The 22120-nt window shown below is 37.4% G+C and overlaps 1 protein-coding gene, 1 non-coding gene and 1 pseudogene across 2 annotated transcripts; 2 read left to right on the top strand and 1 right to left on the bottom strand.

Moving 5' to 3' along the window:
* The first annotated feature begins 935 nt into the window (after window positions 1–935).
* On the top strand, window positions 936–3297 carry LOC139187183 (olfactory receptor 4A47-like; annotated as a pseudogene).
* An 11214-nt stretch (window positions 3298–14511) lies between these two features.
* Window positions 14512–15829, top strand: LOC109569273 (olfactory receptor 4A47-like). The gene has a single exon (XM_019974582.2). It carries the CDS (start codon window positions 14799–14801, stop codon window positions 15726–15728), a length of 930 nt encoding a protein of 309 aa, XP_019830141.2. The 5' UTR covers window positions 14512–14798; the 3' UTR covers window positions 15729–15829.
* Window positions 15830–21214: 5385 nt separating this feature from the next.
* LOC139176191 (U6 spliceosomal RNA) lies at window positions 21215–21319 on the bottom strand. Its single transcript, XR_011560646.1, has one exon. It is a non-coding gene; the product is annotated as a U6 spliceosomal RNA (small nuclear RNA).
* Window positions 21320–22120: the final 801 nt, after the last annotated feature.

Genomic DNA, 22120 nt, shown 5'->3' on the forward strand with positions numbered 1-22120 from the left:
TTATGACCAACGTAGATAGCATATTCAAAAGCAGAGACATTACTTTGCCAACAAAGGTTCGTCTGGTCAAAGCTATGGCTTTTCCAGTGGTTATGTATGGATGTGAGAGTTGGACTGTGAAGAAAGCTGAGTGCCAAAGAATTGATGCTTTTGAAGTGTGGTGTTGGAGCAGACTCTTGAGAGTCCCTTGGACTGCAAGGAGATCCAACCAGTCCATTCTGAAGATCAGCCCTGAGATTTCTTTGGAAGGAATGATGCTAAAGCTGAAACTCCAGTACATTGGTCACCTCATGCAAAGAGTTGACTCATTGGAAAAGACTCTGATGCTGGGAGGGATTGGGGGCAGGAGGAGAAGGGGTCGACAGGATGAGATGGCTCGATAGCATCACTGACTCGATGGACGTGAGTCTGAGTGAACTGCAGGAGTTGGTGATGGACAGGGAGGCCTGGCATGCTACGATTCATGGGGTCGCAAAGAGTTGGACACGACTGAGTGACTGAACTGAACCGAACTGAATCCCTTGTTATGTACCATATCATTGAGGGAAAGAAACTACTGTATTCAACTTGGTAATCAAATGGCCACGACATATTAGACACAAATAGATGTTCTATATACATTCTTCTAATGAATGGTTAAATAAAAATTGTACATTGAAGTGTTTTCCTCTTTAAGTGTTTTTTTTTTCTTTTTCAATTTAAGTGTTTTTTCCCCTTGTCTTTTTATTTTAAATATAAATTTATTTATTTTAATTGGAGTCTAATTACTTTACAATATTGTATTGGTTTTGCCATACAACAACATGAATCTGCCACGGGTGTACATGTGTTCCCCATCCTGAACACCCCTCCCACCTCCCACCCCATACCATCCCTCCCCTTGTCTTTTAGACCAACTGCTTCTAATACCTGAACTCAGCTTCTGTCCAGACTGGATGGAACCAAGGAACAATGTAACTTACTCTGTCCTCCTGAGCCTCACACAGAATCCAAAGGAACAGAAAGTACTTTCTGTTATGTTCTTGTTCTTCTACATTTTGATCCTGGTAGGCAACCTGGTCATTATCATGACTATACCTGTGAGCAAGACCCTGAACTCACCGATGTACTTTTTTGTTGCTAGCTTCTCTTTTATGGATGTCACTTATTCTTCTTGTGTTACCCCTAGAATGATTTCAGACTTGTTTGCAGGGAAAAAAATCGTATCATTTGAATCTTGCATGACCCAACTGTTTACAGAGCACTTTTTTGGTGGATCAGAGATCATCCTTCTGCTGGTGATGGCCCGTGACCGCTATGTGGCCATCTGTGAGCCCTGCATTACTTGGTGATCATGAGGCAGAGGGTGTGTGCTGTGTTGCTAATGGTGTCCTGGGTTGGAGGTTTTCTGCGCTCAATTATTCAACTTAGCATTGTTTTTGGGCTCCCATTCTGTGGCCCAAATGTCATTGATCACTTTATGTGTGACATGTTCCCTTTACTGAGACTCGTGTGTACTGACACCTATCTCATTGGCATCTTACTGCTGGCCAATGGAGGGCTGATCTGCACTGTCGTGTTTCTGTTCTTGCTCGTCTCCTATGGAGTCATCCTGCACTCTCTGAAGAACCTGACTCAGGAAGGGAGGCAGAAAGCCCTCCAGACCTGTGGTTCCCACATTACTGTGGTTGTCTGCTTCTTTGTTCCCTCTCTATTTGTAAATGCAAGACCTGCTAAGACCTTCCCCATTGACAAATCATTGAGTGTGTGCAGGACCCATTAATAGACATTCTAATAAATTCTGAGTTAAGTAAGTCTATGAAGAAGGTCTGTAGAAGGAACATCATAGCTCATTTTAACTAAGTGCTTTAGTTTCTATGAAAGGAGTCATTTGACATCAGGTTCCATTTCCTTTGAATGCAAAAGTCATTTTGTGCTTAGTCCCTCAGTTGTGTCCAACTCTCTGTGACCCCGTGAACTGTAGCCCGCTAAGCTTCTCTGTCCATGGGGATTCTCCAGAGAAGAATACTAGAGTGGGCTTCCCTGTCCTCCTCCAGGAGATCTTCCCAACCCATGGATCAAACCCAGGTCTACCTCATTGCTGGCAGATTCTTTACCATCTAAGCCACCACTGAAGCCATTTTGCAATTTGATTCTTGTTTCTCTTTCTTCAACAAGTTTATGATAATTATAAATAAAGATTACAATTGTACAACTCTGGCATTAATAACAGCTTTCCTCCCTACTAGAATGTAAAGTCTACAATTACTTGTTCAGCTCTGTACCCAGAATAGTATAATGCCTATATAGCAAAGAATTAATAATATGTAATGAAATCATTTTTTTGGGCTCCAAAATCACTACAGATGGTGACTGCAGCCATGAAATTAAAAGACACTTACTCCTTGGAAGGAAAGTTATGACCAAACTAGATAGCATATTCAAAAGCAGAGACATTACTTTGCCAACAAAGGTCCGTCTAGTCAAGGCTATGGTTTTTCGTGTAGTCATGTATGGATGTGAGAGTTGGACTGTGAAGAAGGCTGAGCGCTGAAGAATTGATGCTTTTGAACTGTGGTGTTGGAGAAAACTCTTGAGAGTCCCTTGGACTGCAAGGAGATCCAACCAGTCCATTCTGAAGGAGATCAGCCCTGAGATTTCTTTGGAAGGAATGATGCTAAAGCTGAAACTCCAGTACTTTGGCCACCTCATGCGAAGAGTTGGAAAAGACTCTGATGCTGGGAGGGATTGGGGGCAGGAGGAGAAGGGGACGACAGAGGATGAGATGGCTGCATGGCATCACTGACTCAATGGACGTGAGTCTGGGTGAACTGTGGGAGTTGGTGATGGACAGGGAGGCCTGGTGTGCTGTGATTCATGGGGTTGCAAGAAGTCAGACACGACTGAGCGACTGAACTGAACTGAACTGAACTGAATGAAATCATGAGAAAGTACACTGATTTTATACCAGTTTATGTGTTCTAAGTCGCTTCAGTCATGTCTGACTCTGTGTGACCCCATGGATTGTAACTTGTCAGGCCCTTCTGCTCATGGGATTCTCCAGTCAAGAATACTGGAGTGGGTTGCCATGCCCTCCTCCATGGGATCTTCCCAAACCATGGATCTAACTGGCATCTCTTATGTCTCCTGCATTGGCTACTGGGTTCTTTACCACTAGAGCCACCTGGGAAGCCCAACCAATTTATGGATTTATATTTTTTACTCTTTTTCATGAAAAAAAAGTAAAAATGATGCTGCAGTTCATGGGGTAACAAAGAGTTGGACATGACTTAGAGACTGAAAGCAACAACATCTCTTTTTCAGGACAGATTCACTTTTATTTAGATTCTTATCATGTAAATGAACTTTTAATTTATACAATTTAAAGTATTTAATTCTATATATATTGCCTTCTTTACTATATTTCAGTTGCATTATACACAAGATTTTTAACTTAATGCTTTTCCTGTTTACAAGAAGTGAAGTAAAACAGGTATTAGTAAACAGCAGTAATGGAAACCAGACAATATGGTATGAAGTGTCAAATGAATTTGCTATTTTTTTCTCAGCATTTTCCAGCCCTAATTGTTGGCCTTAAATTTGTTTCTTTTCATCTTGTAATAATCTTTGCAAATGCAAATGTAATTAACATACATGTATTTGTTTCTTTCAATATATATAACACTTGCTTTTACCATTCAATATCTTGAATATGTTTCCATACCAGTCCATATATTTTGTGCATGCATGCTCAGTCACTTATAGTTTCTGACTCTTTGAGATACCATGGACTGTAGACTGCCAGGTCCCTCTGTCCATGACGTTTCCCAGGCAAGAATACTGAAGTGGGTTGCCATTTCCTACTGCCGGTGATCTTCCCAATCCAGGATCAATCTTGTGTCTTCTGCGTCTCCTGCATTGGCAGATGGACTCTTTACCACTGTGCCACCTGGGAAGCCCAAGTCCATATCTATATATCAATATCTATATATCTTAACTTAACATATATATATCTTAATTTTTCTTATGGTACAAAATTCTTATAAATTTATACAAAATTAATATGCACATTTCTCTTCATGTGGTTGCTAAACTTTTTTATAACAAATAATATTCCAATAAATACATATTTTATATATGTGCAAATATGAATTCATAAGCATAGGATTATTCCTATGGTATTTAATCAGGTAATATAGGCATTAAAAATGTTGATTTTTTTGGTAAAAATGTTGATTTTTGTAGCTATTGCCAAGCTACCATACTTGACGTTGTTTAAATAGTTACAGTCCTGTTCACTCTATGAGAATTCTTTTGTCCACATCTCAATGACCAGTACCTGATAAGTATTTATGACATCTGATTAAAGTAACTCATATTTTAACCACAACTCTTTTGATATAATTGAATTTGATTATCTTTCCATATGTTTATTTATTTATTTATTTAAAATTTAAATTTATTTATTTTAATTAGAGGCTAAGATTCATGTTGATGTATGGCAAAACTAATAGAATATTGTAAAGTAATTAGCCATATGTTTATTTTGATTTGTATTATTTTTGTGTGTATTTATGTGTATATAAATACAAAAATTATATACTTATATTCATTCAACTTTTTTCTATTTCACTCAATGGTTAATCTTTTCCATACTTAATTTTATGAGATACTTATATACTAAAGAAAAGATCACTTTTACCACTGCATGTGTAGTGAATATTTTCTGGTTATATGTTTTAAAATTTTTAAACTATGTAGAATGCTTTTTGCATGTAATTGTTTTACATTTGGTATTCAAATTAAAAAAATTTGTTTACCTTGCTTAGAAAGATTTTTCCCATTCCACTTGTGTCAAATATTCTTACATTTTTTTTTCAATGTTTAATTTTTAAAGCATTTTTATATCTTATATTAAAAATTTTGATTCATCTCAAATTTATTTTGGTATAGGAGTTGCAATTTCAATTTTGATTCATCTCAAATTTCAATTTTTAAAGCATTTTTAAATCATATTAAAATTTTTGATTCATCTCAAATTTATTTTGGTATAAGAGTTGCAATTTCAATCAAATTGGGATTGAAATTCTAGTGGTTTCTCAATATTTTATGATTTTTAAAAATAGTTACATGATTATCTTTGGCCATTATTTTGAAATGTTATGCTATGCTAAGTCACGTCAGTCGTGTCCGATTCTGTGCAACCCCATAAATGGCAGCCCACCAGGCTCCCCTGTCCCTGGGATTCTCCAGGGAAGAACACTGGAGTGGGTTGCCATTTCCTTCTCCAATGCATGAAAGTGAAAAGTGAAAGTGAAATCGCTCAGTCATGTCCGACTCCTAGCGACCCCATGGACTGCAGCCTGCCAGGCTCCTCCGTCCATGGGATTTTCCAGGCAAGAGTACTGGAGTGGGGTGCCATTGCCTTAAATAATGATTATTATATCCTGAAATCCCAATGTATTTGGACCCAATTTGACACTCTTCTGTTTCACTAATCTCTTTATTCATGTGCAGGTTGACACATAATTGCCATAATATGTAACATATTTTGATCTGTGAGGAGACTAGCAGTCTCTCATTTCTATTGATTCTCACAAATATGCCTAGACTTACATATTTCTATTTCAAAATTATTAAAACTTAACGATACATTTAATGTAAACAAAATAAATGATATAGTTTAAAACTAAAGTTAAAAGAAATTTAAAAGAGGCTAGTCACAAAAAAATGTTCAGGCAGTTCTTTCAATAAGATTCACCATAGGAAGGTGAAATTAGGAAGAGTTTAAAAAGTTGTTATTTAGGTGCCATAATACGCATCTTCAGTGAACAAGTCACCTATTGTAAGCTTGGGTAGAGTTTAGAGTTCCTGTTTGTGTTTCTTGTAGATCGCTTTCTTATTCCTTGTAGATCGCTATTGTATTTCAGCTATGACACCTAAAATGCTGGCTGACACTGCTGTAAAAACAAAATAAAAACAAAAAGCAAAAAAACCCTTCTCTTTCAGTCAGTTCAGAACTCAAATCTTTGCTGAACATCTTTTGTCTCTGCTGAGATCATTCTGCCCATCGTGATTACAATAAGCACTGTGTGGCCATCTGCAAAACCCTGTGCTGTGAAACCATCGTGAGTGAAAGAGATGTGGCTTCCTCTTTCCAGTAACACGAGCTAGTGGGTTTGTCCTTGGAACCACCCAGATTCTCTTCACAGTGCAGCTGCCTGTCTGTGGTTAGGGTTAGGGTTAGGGTTAGGGTTAGGGACAGTTAATGTGTGACAAATTCTTTATTGAAACTTGTCTGCATGGACGCTCACACGCTTGGTCTCTGTTGCTACCAGCAGTGTGTTCATTTGCCTGTTAAATACTTTCCCTTGAAGGCCTCCTGTGTCGTCATCTTGTGCTCCCTAGAGACGTATCTGTTGGAGGGGAGAGGCAAAGTCCTCTCTGCCTGTGTCTCTCACATCACTCTGGTCATCTTAGTCTTTGTGTTTGCTTATTTGTGTACCTGTTCCCAAGTCCTGGCTACGTTTCATATCATGATAACTTCTTTGCTAAATTTCTTAAGCTTGTATACTCAGTAATTTAGAGGTGAAATTGTTATAAGGAATTTCTGGAATGAGAAAGTGAGTCTATAACAATATACAATGAGTTTTTCTTTAAAATGGAAAAGAGAAAATCAAGTTTATGATTGGGACAACTGAACACTACTTATCAAAATTATGTTGATTTTGAAATATAGGCACTCAGAGGAAAGATCCAGGCTGAGAATTATTTACCATTATAAAGACTATTAAGATTTCTGCATTGCTCAGCTGTCAGTTGAACTCTAATTTCTATCAGAATTAGTATTCGGGAATTTCCTGCAGTCCAGTGGTTGTGACTACCTGGTTTCATTGACAAAGGTCAGGGTTTCAGTCCCTGGTAAAGGAACTAGGATCCCATAAGCCACATGGCACAACCAGGAACAATAAACAAACAAACAAAACAACAAATAAAATCTAGTTAACAATCAAAAAAGAGAGAAGCCATTAAGATACAGTTCTAGAGATTTTGTTCTTTTGAAATGCAAATATATTTATTTATTTCAAGTCATTACAATGTCTATTTAAGTCATCACTCTTCCATGTAGCATAAATTATTCCCTGTTACTCGGAGGGTAAACTCATTCCAATCAGTGTTTCATCAGTCACTTTGGCATCTCTGTTTGCAGCATGGAATTGAAATACAATCTGTAGTGTGTATTCCCACTGCTTTGTAGGGAGGGAAGTTTCATGTCATAAAATCCTCTCTTTCCCTTGCAAAAGCAGGCAATCTGCACTACTCTGGAGGAGCACAAAAATCCTTGAAATATGTTTGCTAACTTGCATCTAAAATCTGATTTTGAAACTCCAAAATAGTTTGGGTTTCGTTTCCTTCTTGCTCCCCGCCTTCTTCTTTTTTTGTCTGTTTTCTGATGCATCCTGAGTACTTAGAACAACGCCTAGCCTATGGTGAAACTGAAAGTGTTAGCTCATGTAGGTACTCCATATTTGTTGAATTGATTACAAAAAAATTTAAAGTTGACAAATCCACACTCCTGCTCATGCTCAGTCACGTCTGTCATGTCCAACTCTATGACCCTATGGACTGTAGCCCACCAGGCTCCTCTGTCCATAGGATTTTCCAGGCAAGAATATTAGAGTGAGTTGCCATGCGCTCCTCCAAGGGATCTTCTCAGCTCAGTGATGGAACCCACGTCTCCTGTGTCTTCTGCATTGCAGGTGGTTTCTTTACCACTGAGCCACCAGAGATTTCCCAAATACATCTGGTAGCTCAGTCTGTAGAGACTCTACCTACAGTACAGGAGATCCAGGTTCCATCCCTGAGTTGGGAAGATCCTCTGGAGAAGGAAATGGCAAACCACTCCAGTATTCTTGCCTGGGAAATCCCAAGAACAGAGGAGCCTAGTGAGCTGCAGTCCGTGGTATCCCAAGAGTCGGACATGAGTTAGCAACTAAATCACCACATATTTGACATAGATTATGACAAGTCCTACTGTATAGCCCAGCGAACTCTACTCAATATTTTGTAATAAACTAAATGGGAAAAGAAATTGAAAAAGAGTGCATACATGTATATGTGTAACTCTCACTTTGCTGTACACCTGGAACTAGCACATTGCCAAACACTGTACTCTAATATGGGCTTCCCCAGTGGCTCTGCGCTAAAGAATCCACCTGCAGTGCAAGAGCTACAGGAGATGAGGGCTGGATCTCTGGAATGGGAACATCCCATGGAGGAGGGCACGGCACCCCCAGTCCAATATCCTTATCAGGAAAATCCCATGGACAGAGGAGTCTGGCGGGCAACAGTCCACAGGTTTACACAGAGTGGGCATGACTGAAACCACCGAGCATGCAAGCATGATTGCTCCAAATTAAAATAAAAATTTAAAAGTAACAATTTTCCTTCAGTAGTTTTGTCACTGTATTGACATATTTACCTCTTAAATTACCCAGATGTATCTGAGGCCAATGATATTTGCCTTTACTTTGGGCTATCATGCTATACTCTATGTTCATATCATAAATCAAGTAATGAGGTCACCTTAGTTCATAAATTTACTTTTTAAATTATGGCTGAATATACATAATCAAATTCATAACTTTAATCATTTTAAAGTGGCCATTAAGTTAGTTCTCATTGTTATGCAAATATTACCACTGTCTATATCCAGAACTTTTTCAACTACTCAAATGAAATTCTAAAACCATTAAACAAAATTCTCCATTTTCCATCACTGACCTGTGGGCCACCACCATTCTACTTTTGGTCTATGATTTGATTCTTTGGTGGCTCAGAGGTTAAAGTGTCTGCCTGCAATGAGGGAGATGTGGATTTGATCCCTGGGTCGGGAAGATCCCCTGGAGAAGGGAATGGCAACCCACCCCAGTATTCTTGCCTGGAGAATCCCATGGATGGAGGAGCCTGATGGGCTACAGTCCATAGAGTTGCAAAGAGTCAGACATGACTGAGAGACTTCACTTTCACTTTCATGTGGAATCATACAATATTTGTTTTTTTGTGACTGTCTCTTTTTTCACTCAATGTCATATTATATCCTTTTCCCATAAAATACTCTCGGCAATTGAAAATTATCTGGGACATATACAAAAGTTTATTTCTAGGCTCTTTTTACTCATTAGTCTGTTGTCCATCTTTATCCCGATACTAGTGCTGTGATTACTGTAGCTTTGTAGTATGTTTTAGAATCAGGAATTATGAGACCTCCAAATTTCTCCCTTTTCAAAACTGTTTTGGCAATTTTGAAGTCCTTAATATTCCATATGAATTTTGTCATGAATTTTTTTACTTCTGCAAAAAACATTTTTGGTTTTGATAGGGAGTGTCCTGAATCTTTAGATCTCTTGAAGTAATATTAACATCTAAATACTATTAATATTATAGATCATAAATGTTTTCCCATATATGTGTGTGTTCTACTAATACTTTGAGTAACATTTTGTGATTTTCAGTTTACAAGACTTTTGTCTCATTGGTTAAGTTTGCTCTTAATATTTTGTTCTTCTTGGTGCTTTGTAAGTGAAACTATTTTCTTAATTTCTCCTTGGTTTGATCATGATCATATAAAAATTAAACATCTCTTCATAAACAACTCTCACCAAGTCGGAAATAGAAGGAATGTCAGTTTAGTCCATTTCAGTTGCTCAGTCATGATCCCATGGACTGCAGTATGCCAGATTTCCCTGACCGTCACCAACTCCCAGAGCTTACTCAAATTCATGTCCATTGAGTCGGTGATGCCATCCAACCATCTCATCCTCTGTTGTCTCCTTCTCCTCCTACCTTCAATCTTTCCCAGCATCAGGGTCTTCTCCAATGAGTCAGTTCTTCACATTAGGTGGCCAAAATATTGGAGTATCAGCTTCAACATCAGTCCTTCCAATGAACACCCAGGACTTATCTCCTTTAGGATGGACTGGTTGGATCTCCTTGAAGTCCAAGAGACTCTCAAGAGTCTTCTCCAACACCAGAGTTCAAAAGTATCAATTTTTCAGCACTCAGCTTTCTTTATAGTCCAACACTCACATCCATACATGACTACTGGAAAAACCATAGCTTTGACTAGAAGGAATTTGTTGGCAAAGTAATGTCTCTGCTTTTTAATATGCTTTCTAGGTTGGTCATAACTTTTCTTCCAAGGAGTAAGAGCCTTTTAATGTCACTGCTGCGGTCACCATCTGCAGTGATTTTGGAGCCCCAAAACCTAAAGTCTTCCATTGTTTCCACTGTTTCCCCATCTATTTGCCATGAAGTGATGGGATCAGATACTTAGTTTTCTGAATGTTGAGCTTTAAGCCAACTTTTTCAGTCTCCGCTTTCACTTTCATCAAGAGGCTCCTTAGTTCTTCTTCTCTTTCTGCAATAAGAGTAGTGTAATCTGTGTATCTGAGGTTTTTTATATTTCCACTGGCAATCTTGATTCCAGCTTGTGCTTCATCCAGCCCAGCGTTTCTCATGATGTACTCTGCATATAAGTTAACTAAGCAGAGTGACAATATACAGCCTTGATGTACTCCTATCCCTTTTTGGAACCAGTCTGTTGTTCCATGTCCAGTTCTAACTGTTGATTCCTGACCTGCATACAGATTTCTCAAGAGGCAGGTCAGGTGCTCTTGTATTCCCATCTCTTTCAGAATTTTCCCCAGTTTATTGTGATCCACACAGTCAAAGGCTTTGGCATAGTCAATAAGACAGAAATAGATGTTTTTCTGAAACTCTCTTGCTTTTTTGATGATCCAGCAAATGTTGACAATTTGATCTCTGGTTCGTCTACCCTTTCAAAAACCGGCTTGAACATCTGAAAGTTCACAGTTCACGTATTGTTAAAGCCTGGCTTGGAGAATTTTGAGCATTAGTTTACTAGCGTGTGAGATGAGTGCAATTGTGTGGTAGTTTGAGCATTCTTTGGCATTGCCTTTCTTTGGGATTGGAATGAAAACTGACCTTTTCCAGTCCTGTGGCCACTGCTGAGTTTTCCAAAATTTCCTGGTTTATTGAGTGCAGCACTTTCACAGCATCATCTTTCAGGATTTGAAATAGCTCCACTGGAATTCCATCACCTCCACTAGCTTGTTTGTAGTGATGCTTTCTTTCTTTCTTTTTTTTTTTTTTAATTTAATTTTATTTTTAAACTTTACAATGTTGTATTAGTTTTGCCAAATATCGAAATGGATCCGCCACAGGTATACATGTGTTCCCCATCCTGAACCCTCCTCCCTCCCCATACCATCCCTCTGGGTCGTCCCAGTGCACCAGCCCCAAGCATCCAGTATTGTGCTTCGAACCTGGACTGGCAACTTGTTTCATACATGATATTATACATGTTTCAATGCCATTGATGCTTTCTAAGGCCCACTTGACTTCACATTCCAGGATGTCTGGCTCTAGGTGAGTGATCACACCATTGTGATTATCTTGGTCATGAAGGTCTTTTTTGCATAGTTCTTCTGTGTATTCTTGCCACCTCTTCTTAATATCTTCTGCTTCTCTTAGGTCCATACCATTTCTGTCCTTTATCAAGCTCATCTTTGCATGAAATGTTCCCTTGGTATCTCTAATTTTCTTGAAGAGATCTCTAGTCTTTCCCATTCTATTGTTTTCCTCTATTTATTTGCACTGATCACTGAGGAAGGCTTTAGTATCTCTCCTTGCTATTCTTTGGAACTCTGCATTCAGATGGGTATATCATTCCTTTTCTCCTTTGCCTTTTGTTTCACTTCTTTTCACAGCTATTCGTAAGGCCTCCTCAGACAGCCATTTTGCTTTTTTGCATTTCTTTTTCTTGTGGATGATCCTTATCGCTGTCTCCTGTATGATGCCACCAGAAGGAATGTACCACGACATAGTAAGTCCACATGTGACAGATCCATTGTTAACATCTTCCTCAACATTAAAGCTTTAAAACTTCTACATTAAAATCTTGAAGAAGACAAATGGTCACACTCTCACAAGTCCTTTCTAACATAGTACTGGCATGGAAATTTTAGATTTTCCTAAGTATAGCTTCTGTTTTCTGAACTGAGATAATTTTGTTACTAATTTTTATTTAGTTTTGCTTTCTGTAACAATGCTTCTAAAGGTAGCCATTTCCTTTCCTTTTAATCTCAGTTTAAGCATCACTTTTTAAGAAAGACTGTCTCTGATTACATTACTCATAGTAGAATTCTTCCTCTTATTTTCTATGCAGTACTTTTATATTACCAGTATTTCTTATATTACAAACCATGAATACAACTACAATTAATGTCTCTTTCTTTGTCTAACTTTATTATGAGAAAATAAATAAAGGAATGCAGGAAAAAGAAACTTTTACTGATTTTAGCCCATTTTCATTAATTGCTGTGTCCTCTCTTATAGTACAGTTGCTAGCATTACAGAGGTGCCCTACTTTTTAAAAAAATTACTAATTGTTGAAATTATTAGCTTTATATCTACAATTTTAATATATTTGTGTCTTTTGATATAATTTTCACATTTGTAATCAAATTTTATGGTGATTAAATTGAGTATTAAACAAAAGTAAAGAAAATCTTGCTATTGCGGGTGGGGAAATACACAACAAATAAGCTCACTGAAGCAAAATGACTGGGTTGATATTTTATTTTTGATTGGTAGCCATCTGATAGAGATCTTAAGCATTGTTTTTTTCCCCATGTTGCACTTTTCTGACATGAATTATGTGATTTGGCCTATTAATATCTTTACATATAGATGTTCTTTAAAAACTTTGTGGAAAATCCCACTAATTAATTAAGCAAGAATCAGTCTTGGACACATTCCAAATCTAAGATTCAATAATAATTGCAACTGGAAGGGATGGAATGTTTCACGGTCATCATTCTTAAGTCGAAGAAAAGGCTATCCACTTAGTAACTGGCATCAATTCTTCAGGAGGTCTTTTCTTAGATTTAAAAAAATACAATCTGGCCATGTCAATGTGACAGAGTGAGAAGGGCTAAACAATCAAATGCTATTTTTCTTTTTAATGTTATTAGGAAAGAGGTTACTTATGAAAAATTTCCCTAGGAAATGACTAGTTGCTATCTTCCTATGTTTATATAGGATTTGTTGGCCATTCTGATAAATTTCCTAATGTGATACACCTTTGTTTTTCTGTGTACTCATGGAATTCTTTTCAAACAATCTACACTGCATATAAAAATGACCCTCTGAATAAGGAGAAGCATCCATTTAGAAAATGAACAGTCAAATGACATAGTTTTATCCTCAAGTATAAAGACATCCTTTGCCCTCTACTGTCATACTGGATGAAAGAATTCCAGGGCTTACATTGAGTTAAAACTCATTCTTCAGATTGTGAACAAGCCTCCACAAGGTAAGACTAATGGAAAATACTGGGAGACAGCTTATCAATTGAGTGACAATTTATTATGAAATAAATTAACTTACTTTGAAATAAATGAAACTTAGATTCAATTGCAGGTATAGCACTTAAAAATGTGTGACTTTGGGAAAATGAAATAAATGTTCTGAGCCTTAGTGTTTTCAGTTATGATGCAGGGATTGTAGTCCATGTTACTATAAATATTAAATGTGATATGTTAAACTATGACTGCATAATTGGGATATACTGCAACACTTTTGAGCAGCAGAGTGATATCAGCAGAAAAAGACTGAAAAGGACAATTTGGACTGCTTCAGGAGAACCAATTTTTGGAGGCCAGAATAAACATGGAGAGACTTGGTAGCAGGCTATCACAGTGGACCAGGAATAATAACAATAAAAAAAAGTATAGCAGAAAAAAATAGAAGGGATTGCAATTTGTGATATATTTTGAAAGGAGTCAATAGGATTTGTTTAATTTTTATGACAGTGAAAAATAAGTGAAGAGAACTGAAATTTTTTATCTGGGCAATAACATGGAAAATTATACCATTTAGCAAGATAAATAGGTAATAATTCTTCAAATTTTATATAGAAATGCCTACATTTATTGTGGAGAATAAAAAAGTTTGTATTATAAATATTAGTTCAGTTCAGTTCAGTTCAGTTGCTCAGTCGTGTCCGACTCTTTGCGACCCCATGAACCTCAGCATGCCAGGCTTCCCTGTCCATCACCAACTCCCAGAGTTTACAAATATTAAATTGGATTAAATTGGATGTCCATAATTAGAGATATATAATTTGAAACTTAGGTGAAACACAGGGTCTGGAGGCACAAAATTAGGCTGTTGCAGTGTTTATTGGTCAGGAAAAGGGAAATATCCACTTAAAGACCTGAGAAGTATCAGTGAGATCTGGGACAATTCAGGACAGAAACCTTCTTTTCATGATTTGATCTACTCACATTGATTATGTTAATTACCTTAAGTGAGTCTCTCTTTTACACTTTGTGACTTCACTGAAGTCCATTCCTGTCCTTTCTTGCTAATTCATTAAAAAAAAAACTCAGCTAAAGCATTAATTCTTCTGGAAATTCTTCTCTGATTCTAATTTTGATTGATATATCCTTGTACCGTGACTCTTAACTTCTGTGAATATCCTTATAACTTAATACAGGGTCGGAATTATCTGATCCCTAGTCATGCATTATATCATGAGGGCAAGCAACTCTACATTATTCAACTTGGCAATTAAAATATCAACAACACATTGGATATGGAAAGATTGTCCACACACATTCTTTTAATTGAATTTATAACAAAGGATGAAAATTATAATTCATTTAAAAATTTCCCCTTGTTTTGTAGGCACACCGTTTCTAACATGTGAACACAGCACCTATACAGATTAGATGGAACCAAGGAACAATGTAACTTATTTCATCCTCTTGGGCCTCACACAGAATCCAAAGGAGCAGAAAGTCCTTTTTGTTATGTTCTTGTTCTTCTACGTTTTGACTGTAGTGGGCAACCTGCTTATTGTTGTGACTGTAGCTGTCAGTAAGACACTGAACTCACCAATGTACTTTTTTCTTGCTAGTTTATCATTTATAGATCTAGTTTATTCCTCTTCTGCTTCCCCCAGATTGATTTCAGACTTGTTCTCTGGGGAAAATACCATATCTTTTGAATCCTGTATGACCCAGCTGTTTACAGAGCACTTTTTTGGTGGATCTGAGATATCCCTTCTGCTGGTGATGGCCTATGACCGCTATGTGGCCATCTGTAAGCCCTTGCATTATCTGATTGTCATGAGGAAAAGGGTGTGTGTTGTGCTGCTGCTGGTGTCCTGTGTTGGAGGTTTTCTGCACTCAATTGTTCAAGTTGGCACTGTTTATGGGCTCCCATTCTGTGGTCCCAATATCATTGATCACTTTATGTGTGACATGTTCCCCTTATTGAAACTCGTCTGTACTGACACCTTTGTCATTGGCATTTTAGAGGTGGCCAATGGAGGACTGATGTGCACTCTTCTGTTTCTGCTCTTGCTCGTCTCCTATGGAGTCATCCTGCACTCTCTGAAGAACCTGAGTCAGGAAGGGAGGCGGAAAGCCCTCCAGACTTGTGGTTCTCACATCACTGTGGTTGTCTGCTTCTTTGTTCCCTGCATTTTCATGTATGCAAGACCTGCTAAGACCTTCCCCATTGACAAATCATTGAGCGTGTTTTATACAGTCATAAGCCCCATGCTGAACCCCTTGATTTATAGTCTAAGAAGTTCTGAGATCATGAATGCTATAAAGAAGCTCTGGACCAAAAAAGTGAGGTCAAGTAGCAAATAAGTGCATTATGCATTACAGAGAAAGTAGTTTAACACTAGGAATTTACTTCAATATCAGTCTATTGCTTTGATGAAAACTTTTCTTTTCTCTGAAGAATTTATCATGAGTTTTTATTGAAGAATACAATATTTGTTTATGTTATTAATAGCAGGTTCCCTCCTTGAATGTAAACATTACTGTCTAGTTTATCACTGCAACTGGAAAGTTGAAATTCATTTAAAAGAGAGTCAATAAGTCATATGTAATTTGTTGGTCAGAATTACAAAAATAATTAACTAACATGCATTACTTATATTACTTTCTCATTTTTTGTAACCAGATTCTTACCTTTTATCCTCACTTTTTATTGTACTAATTAAAATATTTTGTACTATATATGCTATCCTTTTCATTCACTTTTATTTGCTTACATATGAACATTTAGTGTAACATTTTCCATTTTATAGGAAATTGAAAGTACGATGTATAATAGTAAATGTTAAAAAATAGAATACCTACAGAAATAGAATCATGTAAAATGTGCCTCCTGTCCAACCAATATCAGAATTCCCCAGTTTTCCCAGATGCAGTCACTATACTGTTTCTAAGATTATTCAAATAATGCTTTTTGCAAAGAGAAGCATATTTTCATGTGTGTTTGCCCATATGTATGTGTGTATAAATTTTGCATTTTGCAACTCAGTTTTCTGAAGATCTTTCCATACAGTCTTTACAGATCTAACTCATTCTAATTTTCTCATACTGCTCAGCTTCTTTAAAAGTCTCTAAAATTTAGGTATCCAGTTTTCTTCAAGTTTGTTCTCTTTTTCTACAATAAATAATTCTGCAAAGAAGTCTTTTAAAAATTTTCTAAGCATGAGTTTCTAGAAGCGGAATTGTTGAGTTAAGTGGTATATGTATTTAAAATGTCGATATTCATAGTTATTCCAAAAATGCCATTATGAGCTTGAACAAACTATTCTCCTCACTTCAGAAAATACATTTGACAGCATGCTGAACCACTAGTGCTTGATAAACATTTATGGTATATGAAAATGTGATTAAACAAATTGTTTCATTTGTATACTTTAATTGCTATTCAATAAACATAATTGAATTTGAGTATCATCCATGTTTAAGTGATTTGTAGTCCTTTTTCATGAATTGTCTCTTAATGAATTTTTGTATTTGATTGCCAACACTTTTCCATACTGATTTTAATGATTGAATGACACACTAATTATCCCTATTACTCTGTGTTTGGATTATCATTTTTCCTACTTGTGATTTCTTTAAAATTTTTTTTAATACAGTGAAGAATATTTTTGGGCATGTACAAATATTTATAATTTACATAATTAATTCTATCAATATTTTTTACCTCTATATCTTAAATTTGTCTAACTCAATGTTGTCAAAATATTCTTAACATTTTCAACATTCAATTTTTTGTCTTTACATTTTATGCTTACATTTTCCTTTGATATAAGGAGGTAAGTAGGGATTATATTTTAATTATTTTTCTAGATTGTTATTATTATAGATGCATAATTATTTTTCCCCATGGCTTTGATATCTTAACTTTGTATTCCAAAATATGGCATGTGTTTGCATCAAATTCATTCCTCCACTAGCTTCTACTGATGTTTTTATTCATGTGCTATTTAACACACAATGTAATTGTGTACATTTGATTTAGAATATACTTTACTATCTGAAAAGCCTAGGATTCCTTCATTGATAATTTTTTATCAGAACTATGTCTATTTTTGAATATTTGCATTTTAAAATTAAGTTTCAATAAGCTAGTCTGGTAAAAACTACATTGAGTTAGTATTTTGAGTAATATTTGATTGAGAAAGCATTTGTATCTTCAGAGAATTGAGAATTCCTATCCACAAACTAAATGGTATCAGATCCATCAGAGAAAGGTTGGAATGAATATTTATGCCACCTATTTGTGGTCATATTGCATACATCTTATTCAAGAACTCAGTTCAGTTCAGTCTCTCAGTTGTGTCCGACTCTTTGTGACCCCATGAATCGCAGCATGCCAGGCCTCCCTGTCCATCACTATCTCCCAGAGTTCACTCAAACTCACGTCCATCGAGTCAGTGATGCCATCCAGCCATCTCATTCTCTGTCGTCCTCTTTTCCTCCTGCCCCCAATCCCACCCAGCATCAGAGTCTTTTCCAATGAGTCAGCTCTTCGCATGAGGTGGCCAAAGTACTGGAGTTTGAGCTTTAGCATCATTCCCTCCAAAGAAAACCCAGGGCTGATCTCCTTTAGAATGGACTGGTTGGATCTCCTTGCAGTCCAAGGGACTCTCAAGAGTCTTCTCCAACACCACAGTTCAAAAGCATCAATTCTTCAGTGCTCAGCTTTGTTCACAGTCCAACTCTCACATCCATACATGACCACTGGAAAAACCATAGCCTTGACTAGATGGAACTTTGTTGGCAAAGTAATGTCTCTGCTTTTCAGTATGCTGTCTAGGTTGGTCATAACTTTCCTTCAAGAATATGTGAATTCAAAAATCTCTGGGTTTGAAAAATACTTGCATCTGGCAATTGGATGAAGGAACATGATTTTCCTGAGTTGAAATCTGGTTGTTCAGTTCAGGTCCCTGTTCACCAGACCGAGATTTTTTTTTTTTAATCATTATCATTGTCACCTTAGTCTGCATGTGTTGTCATAACAAAATACTATAGACTGCCGAGCTTAGACAACAGACATTTATTTTCCCATAGTTCTTCAGGCTGATATCCAAGGTCAAGGTGATTGCTAGGTTTGGTTTCTGGTGAATCCTCTCTTCCTACCTTGCATTGGGCACTTTTTCACTCTGTCTTTGGATGGCCTTTCTTCTGTGCACTTGTGCAAGAGAAAGCTCTTTGTCCCTTCTACTTCTTATAAGGATGCCAGTTCTATCAGATTAGGACCCACCTTTATGATCTCAAGGAGTATGAGCTATTTCAATCCCCATTTCCAGGTTTCCAAGCGTCGGTACAAGATGTAGGAGTGAATAAAATTTTTAGATGACTTCAGTCTGACAATTTCTAACTGCAAAAATGAGAGAGGTGGAGACAGAAGTATTCAGCTGAATGGATCAAATTCTTGACTCACTGAAATACTCTAATATAATAGACTGAATATTGGTGCTTTATTATTTTTTATTTATTTTGATTGGAGGCTAATTACTTTACAATATTGTAGTGATTTTTGCCATACATTGACATGAGCCAGCCATGGGTTTACATGTGTTCCCCATCCTGAATCCCCCTCCTACATCCCTCCCCGTCCCATCCCTCAGGGTCGTCCCAGTGCACCAGCCCTGAGCACCCTGTCTCATGCATCAAACCTGGACTGGCGATCTGTTTCATATATGATAATATACATGTTTCAATGCTATTTTCTCAAATCTTCCCACTCTCGCCTTCTCCCACAGAGTCCAAAAGTCTGTTCTATACATTTGTGTCTTTTTTAGTGTCTCGCATATGTGGTCATTGTTACCATCTTTCTAAATTCCATATATATGCATTAGTGTACTGTATTGGTGTTTTTCTTTCTGGCTTACTTCACTCTGTATAATAGGCTCCAGTTTCATCCACCTCATTAGAACTGATTCAAATGTATTCTTTTTAATTGATGAGTAATATTCCATTGTGTATATGTACCACAGCTTTCTTATCCATTTGTCTGCCAATGGACATCTAGGTTGCTTCCATGTCCTGGCTATTATAAACAGTGCTGCGATGAACATTGGGGTACACATGTCTCTTTCAGTTCTGGTTTTTTCAGTGTGTATGCCCAGCATTGGGATTGCTGGGTCATATGGCAGTTCTATTTAGAGTTTTTTTTTAAGGAATCTCCACAATGTTCTCCATAGTGGCTGTACTAATTTACATTCCCACCAACAGTGTAAGATGGTTCCCTTTTTTCCACACTGTCTCCAGCATTTATTGTTTGTAGATTTTTGGATAGCAGCCATTCTGACTGGCGTGAGATTGTACCTCATTGTGGTTTTGATTTGCATTTCTCTGATAATGAGTGATGTTGAGCATCTTTTCATGTGTTTGTTAGCCATCTGTGGTCATGTATGGATGTTAGAGTTGGACTATAAAGAAAGCTAAGCACTGAAGAATTGATGCTTTTGAACTGTGGTGTTAGATAAGACTCTTTAGAGTGCTTTGGACTGCAAGGAGATCCAACCAGTCTACCCTAAAACAGACCAGTCCTGGGTGTTCATTGGAAAGACTGATGTTGAAGATGAAACTCCAATATTTTGGCCACCTGATGCAAAAAGCTGACTCATTTGAAAGGACCCTGATGCTAGGAAAGATTGAGGGAAGGAAGAGAAGGGGGCAACAGAGGATGAGATGGTTGGATGGCATCACCAACTCAATGGACATGGGTTTGGGTGGACTCCTGGAATTGGTGGTGGACAAGGAGGCCTGGCTTACTGCAGTTCATGGGTTGCAAAGAGTCGGACATGACTGAATGACTGAACTAGCCATCTTCTTTGGAGAAATGTCTGTTTACTTCTTTGGCCCATTTTTTGACTGGGTCATTTATTTTTCTGGAATTGAGCTTCAGGAGTTGCTTGTATATTTTTGAGATTAATTCTTTGTCAGTTGCTTCGTTTCCCATTATTTTCTCCCATTCTGAAGGTTGTCTTTTCACCTTGCTGATAGTTTCCTTCGTTGTGAAAAAACTTTAAAGTTTAATTAGGTCCCACAGTGTCAGACTTTAACTTTTTTTGGTTCAAAAATCACTGCAGATGGTGATTGCAGCCATGAAATTAAAAGACACTTACTCCTTGGAAGGAAAGTTATGACCAACCTAGATAGTATATTGAAAAGCAGAGATATTACTTTACCAACAAAGGACCATCTAGTCAAGGCTATGGTTTTTCCAGTGGTCATGTATGGTTGTGAAATTTGGACTGTGAAGAAAGTTGAGTGCTGAAGAATTGATGCTTTTGAACTGTGGTGTTGGAGAAGACTCTTGAGAGTCCCTTGGACTGCAAGGAGATCCAACCAGTCCATCCTAAAAGAGACCAGTCCTGGGTGTTCATTGGAAGGACTGATGCTGAGGCTGAACCTCCAATACTTTGGCCACCTGATGCAAAGAGTTGACTCATTGGAAAAGACCCGGATGCTGGGGGGGATTGGGGGCAGGAGGAGAAGGGGGTGACAGAGGATGAGATGGCTGGATGGCATCACTGACTCGATGCACATGAGTTTGGGTGAACTCCGGGAGTTGGTGATGGATAGGGAGGCCTGGCGTGCTGTGATTCATGGGGTCGCAAAGAGTTGGACCTGACTGAGCGACTGAAATGAGCTGAACTGAGGTCCCGTTCGTTTATTTTTGCTTTTATTTCTGTTACTCTGGGAGGTGGGTCATAGAGGATCCTGCTGTGATCTATGTCAGAGAGTGGTTTGCCTATGTTTTCCTCTAGGAGTTTTATGGTTTCTGGCCTTACGTTTAGATCCTTAATCCATTAAAAAAAAATATGGAACGCTTCATGAATTTGTGTGTCATCCTTGCGCAGGGGCCATACTAATCTTCTCTATCATTCCAATTTTTGTGTATGTGCTGCCGAAGCGAGCACTATTGGTGATTTAAATAGTGAATTTTTTTCAGATATCACAATAGTACCTGAAACACTGTAGTAATTTGAACACTATGGTACTGGCTCATGGATATGTATACTGATTGAACAAAAGAGAAAGCTAAGATATACAATAGTAAATATACAGATTTTCGTATCTGGAAATAATGCTGTTGCAGGGTATTGGGAGACAGAATTGTTATTCAATATATGTACCGGGAAAATCTCTTTATCTTTTTTTTATTAAAAAAAATCATGATTTAAAAATTTTTAAATTTATTTTTTGCCTGTGCCACAAGGCACATGGGGTTTTAGTTCCTCACCCAGGGGTCGAACCTGCACCCCTGCATTGGAAGCACAGAGTCTTAACCACTAGACTGCCAGGGAAGTCCCTATTTATCCTTATGATAGAACAGTGTATTTTCATGTTACATTATACTTTAAAGAGTATAGTCTATGTGGGTTATATATGTAAATGTGAAATAAATAACTTTAAATGTTTAAAGATAATTATCTTTATAAACTTGAGGCTGGGAAGGACTTTGAGAAGTACATGCAGAGAACTTTCATCCTGCATCTAGTTTCCATATCCCTACGTGATAGAACAGGTGCTTAATCCTTGATCCCAACTATGTTCACTGCAGGATCCAGGTGTGAGCTCCCCTATTTTCATAATTTGGAAGTGTGTAATACAGTGAATTTCAGACACTTTTGTTGAGCATGATGGCTACTCCATTTCTTCTAGGGACTCCTGCCCACAGTAGTAGATATAATGGTCATCTGAGTTAAATTCACCCAACC

Source organism: Bos indicus, chromosome 15 (genome assembly GCF_029378745.1).
Source record: "Bos indicus isolate NIAB-ARS_2022 breed Sahiwal x Tharparkar chromosome 15, NIAB-ARS_B.indTharparkar_mat_pri_1.0, whole genome shotgun sequence".
Classification (NCBI taxonomy): domain Eukaryota; kingdom Metazoa; phylum Chordata; class Mammalia; order Artiodactyla; family Bovidae; genus Bos; species Bos indicus.